Genomic DNA, 16,931 nt, shown 5'->3' on the forward strand with positions numbered 1-16,931 from the left:
TCCTCTCCAATGCAAGCACATCATTTCTTAGATATGGGACATAACGCTGCTTACAATATTCCAGATGTAGCCTGACCAATGCCATAGTATTAGGTCAGCTACTGGTTAGCATAGATGAGTTGGGCAATAGGGCCTGTTTTCCATGCTATATAGCTCTTGGACTCTGTCAAGGGAATGCTCAAAAACGTGCAGTTTAATTTTTTTCAGTCTTCTGCTATTCTCAGTAATTATTGATCCAGACTCTAATTACAATTGATTGAGTGAGATGCCAACCAGTGAAGTATTGGTAAAGCAAGATTAGGTGTTTGTCCATCTTCCTCAGTATTGAGTAGAACCTTTACTTTCGTACTGAGGAGGACTAAACCTAATTAAATTGGGGAAAAGAACAGTCAAGAAGGTTTATGTGAAATGAAAGATAAATTTAATCCATAGATTTCAGTTCTAGCAAAAGCACATTAAGCCACTGTCTGTATGAAATTTCTTAATTTGCACTTGTTACATTCGTCGAATAGTTAAGCCTATTTAAAAATCTGCAGAAGATGTATCAACAGTTCTGAATTGAATGCTGAACCATTGTCCATGTTCTGTATGTATTTAAACGATTTTCAGAAGTTGATCTAAGCCATGCAAATGTAGACAGAAATTTTGCTCACTTTGAAATTTTTATTTAAATATGTACCTAATATTTGCTCTGGCAGTTGTGATTTGCCAGTTAAAGTTAAAATATTATTAAAACTAAGATTTTGATCATGATGTTTTTAATTGTTTGACAGTCGTATGAATATAATTCTTTCGGAATAGACAAGGTTCTAGTTTGAGTTGTGTTGATGCAAAGCTGTTGACGTAGTGAATGCTGACAATGCAGTAATTCTGCACAGATTCCTGAGGAGCATGACGTGGAGAGCCTGGTTCGCAAGGAGCGAGAATGGAGGTTCTTACGTAACGGGTTAGTTAGAAAACGTTCCACAGAGATTATAAAAAAGGGTGAGTCATTTATCAGCTGTAATTAATCCAGTCATTACTTTAAATGGAAAAGCATTGAGATGGGATTGTCATGATTTTGTTTTCAATGCCACATATCCGAAATGCAACCTTGGTTTTTATCACCTAGATTTATGATGAGGGCAGCTCACTTGCAGGTGACCAGAATTACTTTAAGACATCATAAATATATCACAGATTCTAGGAGATTTCAATGTCAATCTGCAATATATAGAACATAATAAGTACAGCAGAGGCCTGTGATGTTGTACTGACTTTTCAAACCTACTCGCAGATCAATCTAACACTTCCACATAACCCTCCATTTCTCTTTCACCCATGTGCCTATCATTGTCCCTAATGTATCTGACCCTGCCACCATCCTGGGAAAAGATCTCTGGCTATCCACTCAATGTATGCCTCTTATCATCTTGTACACCTCTAACAAGTCACCTTTCATCCACCTTCACTCTACTTAATGTGATAAAATAAACCTATGTAACAAAGTAAAGCCACCTTTCATCCGAACAGCAACAAAATATAATGGGCTAGACTGTTTATGCCCTTCCATATCAATCTGTCTTGGCTGAACCTTTCCGTGGGGGAATGCATGCAGGTTCTCAGCTCCACTCACTGAAGTTCAAATCATCTTAACGTATATCTGACTACCAGATGTAGCTTGACCTCATTCACCATGAATTGAAAAGAAATTAATTCATTACTTAAATTTTTTGAAGTAAAGTTTTTCTTTTATAATTTTTAATTATTTGTAACTTTTGGAACTGTTTTTAAAAGTCCCTGAGCTAGCAATCAAAACGTCACCAGGGAAGCCAGGGCATGGATTGGGCATTTGACCTACCTGAAGCCTAATTGTCACTTACACACAGCCAGTTCTCTCAGACAATTGACCTGCAAATGATTAGTGTGTGAGTGTGTGTGTGTGTGTGTGTATGTATGTATCGAGGACACTTTACTCCACTAAATTGAATTGCAGAAAAGATCTGTAACTTATTTTTTATAAAGTAAATTTTTAAATTAAAGAAATATTTGTAGTAAGTTAAAATGTGAACTGAAGAAACCAACAGGATGTCAGTACTGGCGTCAGCTATTCCTCACAAAGAGCTGAGAGGCCAAACATGAGGTTCTCATCTCTTTAGTTCACTGCTTGTCACTGGATGCAGTAGCAGTGAGCTGACCTGCAAGGAGCATGAAGTTGGCAGTTCTCAGTGGAACTGCCAGCCGCAGATGAACATCATCAAGCCATTGGATTCTGCAGCTTTACATTTTAAGTTAGTCAGCAACACTGTCTCTCAAAGAAAAGGTAATTGAATATGTGCTTTTTAAGTAGTTATCCCTATGATAAGCCCAGCACATTATTGGTGTCGCAGTCTTGCAGCATGGAAACAGGCCCACGCCAGCCAGGATTACCATATAAGCTAGTGCCATTTGCCAGTATTTGGCCCATATCACTCCAAACCTTCCCTATCCACCCATATCAGAGTGACAGGGCAGAGATACGTCTCTGCCAAAGGAGATGTAAGGTGCTCCTTCCCTCTGCTAGCCTGCAGATTACCCTTGGGCAAGGTGTAGCACCTGCTTAGCTCCCTGATCAGGGTCACATGAAGCCATGGGACCAGGTGGTGGATGGTCGTCTTAGCAATTGATGCATATCACAGGTCCTGGTTGTACAACCACTGATGCCAGGCAGACAAATTCTGAAGAGTCTTGGTTGGGGTCACAATGTCTTGTAAAGACATTGTTCAGAAGAAGGGAAAAGCAAACCAATTCTGTAGAAAATACTGCCAAGAAAATCATGATTGCCCACGTCATACGACACGATGGATAATGAATGAATGAATCCATGTACCTGGTGAAGTGGCTTTTAATTATTGTTAATACTTCAAGACACTTGTATTGTAATTATTTACACATAATTTAATTCACTCCCTAATGTACTTCAGAGAAGGAAGCACATTCTCGTCTGCTTTGTGCTAATGGTTTTGACTCTTGTGCACTTCAGTTGTATCAAGCAATTATCCTACTCAGTTGCAAACTCCCTAATTAACAGCCCTGTGATAACAGCATTGTCCTACACACCAACAGTTACAGATTTTGCCTCCATCGTAACGGTAGGAGAATTCAGCAATGTCTGCAAATCTCAGTGATATCCATACCCTGTAATTTTATGTCCTGTAAAAGTCACTGTTTAAGTCACTTTCCCTTTTGGACTTCTGTTTTTAAAAATCATTTTTCATCAGTCTAAAATACCATATAACCATATAACAGTTACAGCACAGAAACAGGCCATCTCGGCCCTTCGAGTCCATGCGAAATGCTTACTGTCACCTAGTCCCACCGACCTGCACTCAGTCCATAACCCTCCATTCCTTTCTTGTCCATATAGCTATCCAATTTTACTTCACATGACAATATCGAGCCTGCCTCCACCACTTCTACTGGAAGCTTGTTCCACACAGCCACCACTCTCTGAGTAAAGAAGTTCCCCCTCGTGTTACCCCGAAACTTTTGCCCCCTAACTCTCAACTCATGTCCTCTTGTTTGAATCTCCCCTACTCTCAGTGGAAAAAGCCTATCACGTCAACTCTATCTATCCCCCTCATAATTTTAAATACCTCTATCAAGTCCCCCCTCAACCTTTTACACTCCAAAGAATAAAGACCCAACTTGTTCAACTTTTCTCTGTAACTTGGGTGCTGAAACCCATTTAACATTCTCGTAAATCTTCTCTGTACTCTCTCTATTTTGTTGACATCTTTCCTATAATTTGGTGACCAGAACTGTACACAGTACTCCAAATTTGGCCTTACCAATGCCTTGTACAATTTTAACATTACATCCCAACTCCTATACTCAATGCTCTGATTTATAAAGGCCAGCATACCAAAAGCTTTCTTCACCACCCTATCCACATGAGATTCCACCTTCAGGGAATTATGCACCATTATTCCTAGATCCCTCTCTTGTACTGCATTCTTCAATGCCCTACCATTTACCATGTATGTCCTATTTTGATTAGTCCTACCAAAATGTAGCACCTCACACTTATCAGCATTAAACTCCATTTGCCATCTTTCCGCCCACTCTTCTAACTGGCCTAAATCTCTCTGCAAGCTTTGAAATCCTACTTCATTATCCACGTCACCTATCTTAGTATCATCTGCATACTTACTAATCCAATTTACCACCCCATCATCCAGATCATTAATGTGTATGACAAACAACATTGGACCCAGTACAGATCCCTGAGGTACACCACTAGTCACCGGCCTCCAACCTGACAAACAGTTATCCACCACTACTCTCTGGCATCTCCCATCCACCCACTGTTGAATCCATTTTACACTTCAATATTAATACCTAACAATTGAACCTTCCTAACTAACCTTCCGTGTGGAACCTTGTCAAAGGCCTTACTGAAGTCCATATAGACAAAATCCACTGCTTTACCCTCATCAACTTTCTGAGTAACCTGTTCAAAAAATTCAATAAGATTGGTCAAACATGACCTTCCACGCACAAATCCATGTTGACTGTTCCTAATCAGACCCTGTCTATTCAGATAATTATATATACCATCTCTAAGAATACTTTTCATTAACTTACCCACCACTGACGTCAAACTTATGGGCCAATAATTGCTAGGTTTACTCTTAGAACCCTTTTTAAACAATGGAACAACATGAGCAATATGCCAATCCTCCGGCACCATCCCCGTTTCTAATGGCATTTGAAATATTTTTGTCAGAGCCCCTGCTATTTCTACACTAACTTCCTTCAAGGTCCTAGGGAATATCCTGTCAGGACCCAGAGACTTATCCACTTTTATATTCCTTAAAAGTGCCAATACTTCCTCTTCTTTAATCATCCTTGTTTCCATAACTTTTCTACCTGTTTTCCTTACCTTACATAATTCAATACCTCTCTCCTTAGTGAATACCAAAGAAAATAAATTGTTCAAAATCTCCCCCATCTCTTTTGGTTCCACACATAGCTGTCCACTCTGATTCTCTAAGGGACTAATTTTATCCCTAACTATCCTTTTGCTATTAATATAACTGTAGAAACCCTTTGGATTTATTTTCACCTTACTTGCCCAAGCAACCTCGTATCTTCTTTTAGCTTTTCTAATTTTTTTCTAAGATTCTTTTTACATTCTTTATATTCCTCGAGCACCTCATTTACTCCATGCTGCCTATATTTATTGTAGATATCTCTCTTTTTCTGAACCACGTTTCCAATATGCCTTGAAAACCATGGTTCTCTCAAACTTTTAACCTTTCTTTTCAACCTAACAGGAACATAAAGATTCTGTACCCTCAAAATTTCACCTTTAAATGACTTCCATTTCTCTATTACATCCTTCCCATGAAACAATTTGTCCCAATCCACTCCTTCTAAATCCTTTCGCATCTCCTTAAAGTTAGCCTTTCTCCAATCAAAAATCTCAACCCTGGGTCCAGACCTATCCTTCTCCATAATTATATTGAAACTAATGGCACTGTGATCACTGGACCCAAAGTACTTCTCAACACAAACCTCCGTCACCTAGCCTATCTCATTCCCTAACAGGAGATCCAACACTGCCCCTTCTCTAGTTAGTACCTCTATGTATTGCTGCAAAAAACTATCCTGCACACATTTTACAAACTCCAAACCATCCAGCCCTTTTACAGTATGGGCTTCCCAGTCTATGTGTGGAAAATTAAAATCTCCCACAATCACAACCTTGTGCTTACTAGGAAATATCTGCTATCTCCTTACAAATTTGCTCCTCCAATTCTTGCTCCCCATTATGTGGTCTATAATACACCCCTATAAGTGTTACTACACCTTTCCCATTCTTCAGTTCCACCCAAAATACATCTACCTTTACCCTTCTGTGTTCAGGTCAATTATTACTAGAAAATTAATCCTAGTTTTGAAACATTTCTTGCACTGTTATACTTCCCTATATCATTTCTTCAAGTTATGGAAAATATTATTGTTGTTGTTCCTCTCTGCGCCTTGTGCCATATTGAAAGGCAACCTTGCCATTTTTCTAGCATATGTCTATTTTTTACAAGGCTGAGTTGCTAGTTTGACGCTCAACCCAACATGGATGGAAAGTGTGCAAGGAGCTGGCCAGATTTGAACCCTCAACCTTATAGTCCGGTGCGGATGCCACTACACCACCAGCTGACTAAGGAAAATATAACAAACTTGAAAAGTCATGCACCAACAAATAATATTTTGAAAAGTCAGTATCTAATCCTTCTAGGCATAAAAACACTAATTTCATTAGACTTTTCCCCTGGTGTTTAAAGCTCACCAGAGTGCATTGTCTCCATTTTCCAAAGTGGTTTGCTCTGTGGGCAAAAAGAGTCATGGAGTAATACAGCACAGAAATAGGCCCTTTAGCCCATCTAGTCTGTCCCAAACTAGTTTTCTTCCTAGCCCCATTGACCTGCACCTGGACCAAGGTCCTCCATTCCCCTCATATCCAAGTACTTAAACAAATTCCTCTTAAATGTTGAAATTGAACCTGCATCCACCACTTCTGCTTGCAGTATGTTCCACCCTCTCACCACCTTCTGAGTAAAGAAGCTCCCCTTGTGTTCCCTTAAATATTTCACCTTTCACATTTATTCTATTATCCTCTAGTTCTAGGATCCCCCAAACTCAGTGGAAAGAACCTGCTTGCATTTATCCAATCTATGCCTCTCATAATTTTGTCTACTATCAAATCTCCCCTCAATCTTCAATGTCCTTGGGAATATAGTCTTAACCTATTCAACCTTTCCCAATAATTCAGGTGCTCAAGTCCCGGCAACATCTTTGTAAGTTTTCTCTGTACTCTGTCAATCTTATTGATATCTTTCCTGTAGGTAGATGACCAGAATACACACAATACTCCAAATAAAGCTTCAGCAACGTCTTGTACAACTTCAACACAACATCCCAACCCCTGTACTCATACTTTGATTTATGAAGACCATAAGTATTCAGACAGAGAAAGAAAGAGACATACACATGCCTTCCAAATTTGACTTTACATTCAGTCCCCAGCTGTACATGTAGTGAAAGTAACAGTTGGACTTAATTGGCCTCAAGCAGATCTCCTGTGACCCTGCTCAAAGTGCACAGGGCTCGGTGTTATTTGAACACTGAAAAGCCACCAAATGATAAGAAAGTGATGTGTTGGTTGGAAAATTGTGGGAGATGGAAATGTTTTGTTAAGCTGAATCTGATGTTTGAGAGGATAGAGGCAATAGTTGAAGGGAAAGGAACCTGATTTGGGAATGAAAGAGAAAAAGTATTAGAAAGCAGATTGAAATAGGGAGAAGAAAGGCTTTGGAAGGAAAAATTTATTAAGGACAGACAGAGAAGTCCAGAGGCTCGTTAGACAGGAAGGCAAGTGTTTAGAGGTAAAGCAGTTGTCACTGGTCGTAGATGGTAGAAAATGGAACCAGAAATTGTAATGGAAAAGAAAATATTTCAGGAAGTTTATTATATTAGTTTGTTCAGAAGAAAAAATTGCATGTGATTAACTTTCAGAATTTGTTTTGAAGAACAGAGAATAGAAGTGAATCCTGTTAGAAATGGGAAAACAATGCAAATTCAGTCAATCTGAAACAGAAAAGAAAATACATTAATCTTTGGCACTTGGAATAGACAAAGGGAAAATAAATTAAGAGGATGAGTGCAAGTATATCATTGGCAATGAATATCTGGTAGGTAAATGATGTTTATGTATGACCGTGCTTTGATGAGTGTGACTGCTATGTTGCAACAACCCTCAGCATCAAGAAGATGGAGAAGTATTTTACAACAGATGTTTCTGCTAATAAAGGTGATTGAATGAGGAGACAGAGGGAACAAATGATTCTTGAAGTGTGATGAATAATCTCTTGATTGACTCTCTGAGATATTTGTTGCTCCGACAGACTTTCTGATTTAGGAGGAGGCATAAGCATAACTATGAAGTTTTTTTTTATTTCTCCAATTGCTTTCCTATCCAACCAGTCAGCCTCAATCAAAGGAGTGAGTAGTTGGAATCCCATAAGTGGCAATAAGTGTTCATTTTTAATGCCTAATCAGACCAAAGAGCAGATTTAGGCCATTCGGCACATCAAGACTGCTCCACCATTCGATCATGGTTGATTTATTTTCCCTCTCAATCCCATTCTGAGGATGTAACTATGAAAATGGACAAGGGAGAGCCAGTGGATGTAGTGTACCTGGACTTTCAGAAAGCCTTTGATAAGGTCCCACATAGGAGATTAGTGGGCAAAATTAGTGCACATGGTATTGGGGGTAGGGTACTGACATGGATAGAAAATTGGTTGGCAGGCAGGAAACAGAGTAGGGATTAACGGATCCCTTTCAGAATGGCAGGCAGTGACTAGTGGGGTACCGCAAGGCTCGGTGCTGGGACAGCAGCTATTTACAATATACATTAATGACTTAGATGAAGGGATTAAAAGTAACATTAGCAAATTTGCAGATGACACAAAGCTGGGTGGCAGTGTGAAATGTGCGGAGGATGTTGAGATAATGCCGGATGACTTGGACAGGTTGGGTGAGTGGGCAGATGCATGGCAGATGCAGTTTAATGTGGATAAATGTGAGGTTATCCACTTTGGTTGCAAGAACAGGAAGGCAGATTACTATTTGAATGGTGTCAAGTTAGGAAAAGGGGAAGTACAATGAGATCAAGGTGTCCTTGTTCATCAGTCGTTGAGAGTAAGCATGCAGGTACAGCAGGCAGTGAAGAAAGCTAGTGGCATGTTGGCCTTCATAACAAGGGGAGTTGAGTATAGGAGCAAAGAGGTCCTTCTGCAGTTGTACAGGACCCTGGTGAGACCACACCTGGAGTATTGTATACAGTTTTGATTTCCAAATTTGAGGAAGGACATTCTTGCTATTGAGGGAGTGCAACGTAGGTTCAAGCAACACACATCAAAGTTGCTGATGAACGCAGCAGGCCAGGCAGCATCTCTAGGAAGAGGTACAGTCGACGTTTCAGGCCGAGACCCTTCATCAGGACTAACTGAAGGAAGAGTTAGTAAGAGATTTGAAAGTGGGAGAGGGAGGGGGGTAATCCAAAGTGATAGGAGAAGACAGGAGGGGGAGGGATGGAGCCAAGAGCTGGACAGGTGATTGGCAAAGGGGATATGAGAGGATCATGGGAAAGGAGGTCCGGGGAGAAAGACAAGGGGGTGGGGAGAACTCAGAGGATGGGCAAGGGGTATAGTCAGAGGGACAGAGGGAGAAATAGGAGAGAGAGAGAAAGAATGTGTGTATATAAATAAATAATGGATGGGGTACGAGGGGGAGGTGGGGCATTAGCGGAAATTTGAGAAGTCAATGTTCATGCCATCAGGTTGGAGGCTACCCAGACGGAATATAAAGTGTTGTTCCTCCAACCTGAGTGTGGCTTCATCTTTACAGACTGTAAAGATGAAGCCACACTCAGGTGATGGCATGAACATTGACTTCTCTAACTTCCGCTAATGCCCCACCTCCCCCTCGTACTCCATCCGTTATTTATTTATATACACACATTCTTTCTCTCTCTCTCTCCTTTTTCTCCCTCTGTCCCTCTGACTATACCCCTTGCCCATCCTCTGGGTTCTCCCCCCCCCCCCCGTCTTTCTCCCCGGACCTCCTGTCCCATGATCCTCTCATATCCCTTTTGCCAATCACCTGTCCAGTTCTTGGCTCCATCCCTCCCCCTCCTGTCTTCTCCTATCATTTTGGATCTCCCCCTCCCACTTTCAAATCTCTTACTAACTCTTCCTTCAGTTAGTCCTGACGAAGGGTCTCGGCCTGAAACGTCGACTGTACCTCTTCCTAGAGATGCTACCTGGCCTGCTGCGTTCACCAGCAACTTTGATGTGTGTTGCTTGAATTTCCAGCATCTGCAGAATTCCTGTTGTTTGCAACGTAGGTTCACAAGGTTAATTCCCAGGATGGCGGGACTGTCAAATGTTGAAAGATTGGAGCGACCGGGCTTGTATACACTGGAATTTAGAAGGATGAGAGGGGATCTGATTGAAACATATAAGATTATTAAGGGATTGGACACGCTAGAGGCAGGAAACATGTTTCGGATGCTGGGGGAGTCCAGAACCAGAGGCCACAATTTGAGAATAAGGGGTAAGCCATTTAGAATGGAGTTGAGGAAAATTTTTTTCACCCAGAGAGTTGTGGATCTGTGGAATGCTCTGCCTCAGAAGGCAGTGGAGGCCAATTCTCTGGATGCTTTCAAGAAAGAGTTAGGGCTCTTAATGATAGCGGAGTCAAGGGATATGGGGAGAAGGCAGGAATGGGGTACTGATTGTGGATGATCAGCCATGATCACAGTGAATAGTGGTGCTGGCTCGAAGGGCCGAATGGCCTACTCCTGCACCTATTGTCTGTTGCCTATTCTTCTGCCTTCTCCCCAAAACTCTTTGATGCCTTTACGAATCAAGAACCAATCAACCTCCACTTTAAATATACCAAATGACTTGACCTCCACAACCGTCTGTGGCAATGAACCCACCCTCCAGCTAAAGAAATTCCTCCTCATTTCTGTTCAAAAGGGGCAACCATCTATTCTGAAGCTGTATGCACTCAGATCAACAGTACATTTGTCCGGCATTGAGATTCAGCACAGGTGAGGCAGCAGCAGGAGAAATATCAACAGAAATGTGCAATTCAAGCTCAGGGTGGAGTGATGCCCCAGGATTGTATGTCTGTGAAGACTGGTGACTATGCAGGTAGAAAGCCAGGCCAGCAATGGATTGCATATGAGTAACCAGCACACACTATTCATGCAGGTAAGACAGGGCACAGATGGAGCCAACAACAACAGAGCCTGGTGGAGGTGATATTGCAAGCTAAAGTCTTGAGAGTAAAATTTAACCAAATATAAAGAAGGTATTTTCTATTTATCTTACAGAGAACACGATTGAGTGCTGTATCAGGGTGGCTAGCACAATGCTTTACAGTACAGGCAACCCAGATTCAGTTCCCACTGCTGCCTGTAAGGAGTTTCTGCGGGTTTCCCACATGCTCCAGCTTCCTCCCACAGTTCATAGACATACCAGTTGGTTGGTTAATTGGTCATTGTAAATTGTCCCATGATTAGACTAGGGTTAAATTGGGGGTTGCTGGGCAGCATGGCTGAAAAGGCCTATTCCAAGCTATATCTCAGACAATAAATAAAGATAAATGGCCCTTGGTTCCAGAACTGCTATCATCAACAAGTATTGAGATGAGATTATAGGGTAGTATCCAGGTTTAAATGTCTTTCACAATACAGCTGCTTTCTGGTTTATGGTAACTACGCAGTGAGATTAAGTTACTTGCCCTGTAATGATTTTGTAGTTATAATTGCTAACTGGATTTTTTCCTGCTGAAATATTAGCCTTTAAATTCTACCAATCCTACTTAGTAACATTTGGCAGGCTTGTGTTTCTGCTGCTAGTTGTACTGAAGAGGTACCATTTGGCACAGTTTCCCTTTTTTGTGCTTTGGCCTATGCACAGCAACACTTTGGCCCCGTATCCAAGGAAGGACGTGCTGGCATTGAAGAGGATCTGGAGGAGGTTTACAAGAATGATCCTTGGATAGGCAGGTTAATGTATGAAGAGCATTTGATGGCTCTGGGCCTGTACCCACTAAAATTTAGAAGATTGAGGGAGGATCTCATTGAAACCAACTGAATATTGAAAGGCTTAGATAGAGTCGAACTTGAGAGGATGTTTCAAATAATGGGGGAGTCTAAGACCAGAGGGCACAGCTTCAGAATAGAGAGACATCCCTTGAGGACAGAGATAAAGAGAAATTTATTTTAGGCAGAGGGTGGTGAATCTGTAGAATTCATTGCCACATATGGCTGTTGAGTCCAAATCATTGAATATATCTAGAGCAGAGTTTGATAGGTTTTTTGACTGGTCAGCGTGTCAAAGGTTACAGAGTGAAGTTGGGAGAATGATTTTGAGAAGGAAAATAAATCAATTATCAAATGGCAGAGCATAGTCAATGGGCTGAATGGTCTAACTCTGCTCCTGTGTCCTATAGTCTAATAACAGCGATGGATGCACAAAAAGAGTCCATCTGAGCTGCCATAATTTAAATGGATGGAATACATGAATTGTTTCACAGGCCTGAAATCTTTCCAAACTACTTTTCTCATTTGCAGTATCTGCAAGCAAGTTAGTAAACCCAGGAACAGGATAACAAAAGCTGCTGTCCTCCAAGTACCTATCGTCCTAATGGAGTCTAGCTTTCACTGTCCTCCTGTTCTAAGAGCATCATTTTCTGCTGCTCCTTCACATCACCAAGAATTGAAAACCCCCATATTGAATTAAGTATTTTACATGTTTCTCTTCAACAATTAATACACAAGACTCTTAGTGGTACCACATAATCAGGTTTTATTTTATATTGGATATATCTAAAGGGGAGGTTGATAAGTTCTTGCTTAGTGAGAACATCGAAAGTTATGGGGAGAAAGCAGGAAAATGAGGTTGTGTGGGATGATAAATCAGCCATGATGGAATGGCAGAGCAGACTCAGTGAGCCAAATGGCCTAATTCTGCTTCTATGTCTTATGTTTTCTTTCCCTATGCGACTGAAAGAACTTTATTGCAAAGGCAATGTGAAATGTTTCAAAATAAATCTATTTCTTTCCAAGTGTCATTTTACCTTTTTTCTTTTATTCCCACTAACCTAGGTGTTACAAGACTAGATGACCAAATCTTTATCAACCGCAATCCAGGCGTGCCCTCCGTTGTGAAGTTCCACCCTTTTACTCCGTGTATAGCAGTAGCTGATAAAGACAGTATCTGGTAATTCCAGTTCAAATCTACATCAAATAATTTCAAGTGCACACCTTATTCCAGCTTTTGCTCAACATGCTTTTCTGTTTTGTTAAGTTTTTGGGACTGGGAGAAAGGAGAAAAGCTTGACTATTTTCACAATGGAAATCCCCGGTACACACGGATCACTGCTATGGAATACCTGAATGGGCAGGATTTCTCTCTGCTCCTGTCAGCCACAGGTGAAGTAAATTTAATGAAATACTCTGACATGAAAAATTTGTATTAATTGCACAGGAGATAATCTGCTTCACTTTTATGATGTGCATTTACTAGAATAGCTCAGATTTTAATCTCCAACGTAGGGCTCAATGCTTCCAGATGCTCAGAGCTTGAAACTTATTTGCTGTTGGATGTTCACAGCTTTGCTTGTTACTGTGCTTGATAGCTCCAAGAGGGCTACAACCTTGCCGTGGTTTGGAGGCTTGCATACCTCAATGACGTAGCGAGCTATGTTGGATAAAGTCAGGGCTTTATGCTTTGGCACTTGGTAGGGTCACCCATGCCGAAGAGGTCAAAGGGTAGAGGACTGATTAAGAGCAGTCCACCGGTCCTCCAGGTTTGGGGATTTAGCTCAGGTCATATCAATCCCGACAGGTCAAACGAAATTCTTACAGGTATAGCAATGAGGAATCCTTCAACATTTGAGTGCAATGGTATTCCTGAGTCTCTACCCAGGACTTGCATGGCTGACAGTAGTGAAACCCAAAAGGAAGCTACTGACATGATGAAGGAAACCCTGAACTCTACCAGAGATGAACGACCTTCTTTGCTGCCATGACGCCAGCAGTGTAACAGGCAGTAAGTAAGTCTGTTTGAAAGCAGTTTTTGAGCCCTTATGCAATAGCTATTGTGATCAGTACTGACAACGTGTGTGCTTTCACGTCCCCCCCATTTCTCGGAATCCTCTTTCAGAATATCACCACAGGATATCATGCTTTTGTTTGGTTCTTTTATTTCAAGATGACAAAGATTTCATCTTTGTTTGTTTCCTACAATTAAAAAAAAATGATTCACTTCTGCACAATCGTACTTTAACCTGAAGAATGACGCACAAAAGCCAGGTTTAATGAAGTAGATTGATTTTTTTCCCTCTTTAAGAACATCAGAAAATTACTGGAAATTTTTATTTGTATTGTTTATTTGCAATTTATTCGAAAGGCTTGACATCAAAAGATTACAGTTTGTTCAAGCATTCTTTTGCAGACTGATAAAATTATTAGCTAGCATTTAATTTCCGAGTGGAACTTTGTTTACTTCATGCTAAGTCACTAATTAATTTTTGATTTTGTTTAATAACTATAACAGATTTGATTATTAACCACTGAAATACCCATTGTTGACGGATGGAGATTATAGCTATTGTATATTTTTCACTTTAAGATTAGTGTAATGCAAATTAGGAGTACAGGCAGCATCTATGGAAAAGAGTAAACAGTCAATGTTTCAGGCTGAGACCCTTCATCGGGACTGGAGAAAAAAGATGAGAAGTAAGGTGGGGAATTAAGGAAGAAGTAGAAGCTGGCAGATGATAGGTGAAATCGGGATGGGGAGGTGAAGTAAAGAGCTGGACGTCGATAGGTGAAAGAGATAAAGGGCTGGAGAAGGGGGATTCTGATAGGAGAGAACAGATGGCAATGGAAGAGGGAAGGAGGAGCAGCACCAGAGGGAGGTGATGGGCAGGTAAGGAGATAAGGTGAGAGAGGGAACTGGAAGTGGGGAATGGTGAAGGAGAGGGCGGGGGTAATCACTGGAAGTTTGAGAAATCGATATTCATGCCATCAGGTTGGAGGGTACCCTGATGGAATACAAGGTGTTGGTCCCCTGTGTGGCCTCATCGCAACAGTAGAGGGGGCCACGGACTGACATGTCGGAATGAAAATGGGAAGTAGAATCAAAATGGGTGGGAGATCCTGCTTTTTCTGGCAGACAGAGCTTAGGTGCTCAGCGAAGCGGTCTCCCAATCTGCATCGGATCTCACCGATATACAGGAGGCCACACCAGGAGCACCGGATACAGTAGATGACCCCAACAGACACAGGTGAAGTGTCACCTCACCTGGAAGGACTGCTTGGGGGCCTGAATGAGGGAGGGAGGAGGTGCAGCACTTGTTCTGTTTGCGAGGATAAGTGCCTGGAGGAGTGAATGGACAAGGACCGATCCCAATGGAAGTGTGGGGTGAGGGGGAGATATGATTGGTGGTGGGATCCCGTTGGAGATGGCAGAAGTTACAGAGAATTATGTACTGGATGTGGAGGCTGGTGGGGTGGTAGCTGAGTGACAATGATACAACCAGATAGAATGCCCCTCATGGTACATCTGTAGAAATTTGCTGGCGTTGTTGGTGATCCTTTCCTTTCAAATCTTCCTAGGAATTTGAGAAGATTTGGTATGTTGCCAACAACTCCAGCAAATTTCTATAGATGTATCATGTGGGAGCATTCTAATTGGTTACACCATTTTTACTTCACCATCCCATCCCGATTTCACCTATCATCTGCCACCTTGTACTTCTTCCTCAATCCCCCACCTTACTTCTCATCTTTTTTCTCCAGTCCTGATGAAGGATCTCAGCTTGAAACATCGACTGTTTACTCTTTTCCATGGATGCTGCCTGTACTCCTAATTTGCATTACACTAATCTTAATCTTGCAAAGCAAATTTCACGACGTACAGTATGCCACTGATATTAAACGCAGATAGATTGGAAAGGCAGGATGTTGGCACTGGAGGCAAGGGCTCGGAGCGGTTTCGCGCTGAGGCCGTGAGACTGCCCCAGCTGCTGTGCTTCATGTCTGCAAACTTCAGAGCGATTTGCCCCGCTAATGTGATGAACCAAAACTAAGGCTTTGGGCCTGCTCTGGGCTGTTCTGGGAATTCAGATCTAAGGACTCAAATTTGGTTCGGAATGCTGTTGTTCGCTTCTTTTGTTTGCATAATTTGTGTTTTTTCTCTTTCTCTTGGGTGTTGGTCTTAACGTTTTTTTAAATTGGGTTCTTTTGGGTTTTCTGCTTTGTGGCTGCCTGCAAGCAAACAAATCTCGAGGTTGTATAATTTATACATACTTTGATAATAAATGTTATTTGAATCTTTTGAATTCTGATTCTGTATGGAGTGGCTACTGCACGTGATTGGAAAAAGCTACAGAGGGTTGTAAACTCAGGTAGCTCTGTCATGGGCACTAGCCTCTCCACCATCGAGGCCATCTTTATTAGGTACACCTGCTTGTTATTGCAAATATTTAATCAGCCAATCATGTGACAGAAACTCAATACATAAAAGCACACAGACATGGCCAAGAGGTTCAGTTATTGGTCAGACCAAGCACCAGAATGAGGAAGAAATATGATCTAAGTGACCTTTACTGTGGAATGATTGTTGGTACCAGACAGAGTGGTTTGAGTATCTCAGAAATTGCTGATATCCTGGGATTTTCACGCTCAACTGTCCTTAGAGTTTACAGAGAATGGTGCAAAAAACAAAAAAAAGATCCAGTGAGCAGCAGTTCTGTGGGTGAAAATACCTTGTTAATCAGAGAGGTCAGAGGAGAATGACCAGACTGGTTCAAGCTGACAGGAAGGTGACAGTAACTCAAATAACCACGCATTACAACAGTAGTGTACAGAAGAGCATACTGTGTATATATAGTGCCTGTAAAAGGTATTCACAGCCCCCCCGCCCCCTTGGAAGCTTACATGTGAAACAGCCCTTTTCAAGTCCAGACACAAATTCTCAATTGGACTGAAGTCTGGACTCTGACTTGGCCACTCCAGGACAATAACTTTGTTGTTTTTAAACTATTCCTATGTAGCTTTTGCTTTATGCTTGGGGTTATTGTCTTGCTGGAAAACAAATCTTCTCCCAAGTCGCAGTTCTCTTGCAGATTGCATCAGGTTTTCCTCCAGGATTTCTTTGTACTTTGCTGCTTTCATTTTACCCTGTACCTTCCCAATTCTTCGAGGACCTGCTGCAGTGAAGCATCCCCACAGCATAATGCAGCCACCACCATGCTTCACAGTAGGGATGGTGAGTTTTTGATGATGTGCAGTGTTTGGCTTACGCTGAACATAGTGTTTAGTC

The 16,931-nt window shown here is 41.5% G+C and overlaps 1 protein-coding gene across 1 annotated transcript in view; it reads left to right on the forward strand.

The window, feature by feature from the left end:
- Window positions 1-16,931, forward strand: part of rptor (regulatory associated protein of MTOR, complex 1) — a 500,247-nt gene that overhangs the window by 414,111 nt on the left and 69,205 nt on the right. The window contains exons 25-27 of the mRNA XM_063030532.1: window positions 879-984; window positions 12,707-12,821; window positions 12,909-13,033. Of these exons, the coding sequence (XP_062886602.1) occupies window positions 879-984; window positions 12,707-12,821; window positions 12,909-13,033 (346 nt within the window). The remainder of the gene's footprint in view (window positions 1-878; window positions 985-12,706; window positions 12,822-12,908; window positions 13,034-16,931) is intronic.

Source organism: Mobula hypostoma, chromosome 22, assembly GCF_963921235.1.
Source record: "Mobula hypostoma chromosome 22, sMobHyp1.1, whole genome shotgun sequence".
NCBI lineage: Eukaryota > Metazoa > Chordata > Chondrichthyes > Myliobatiformes > Myliobatidae > Mobula > Mobula hypostoma.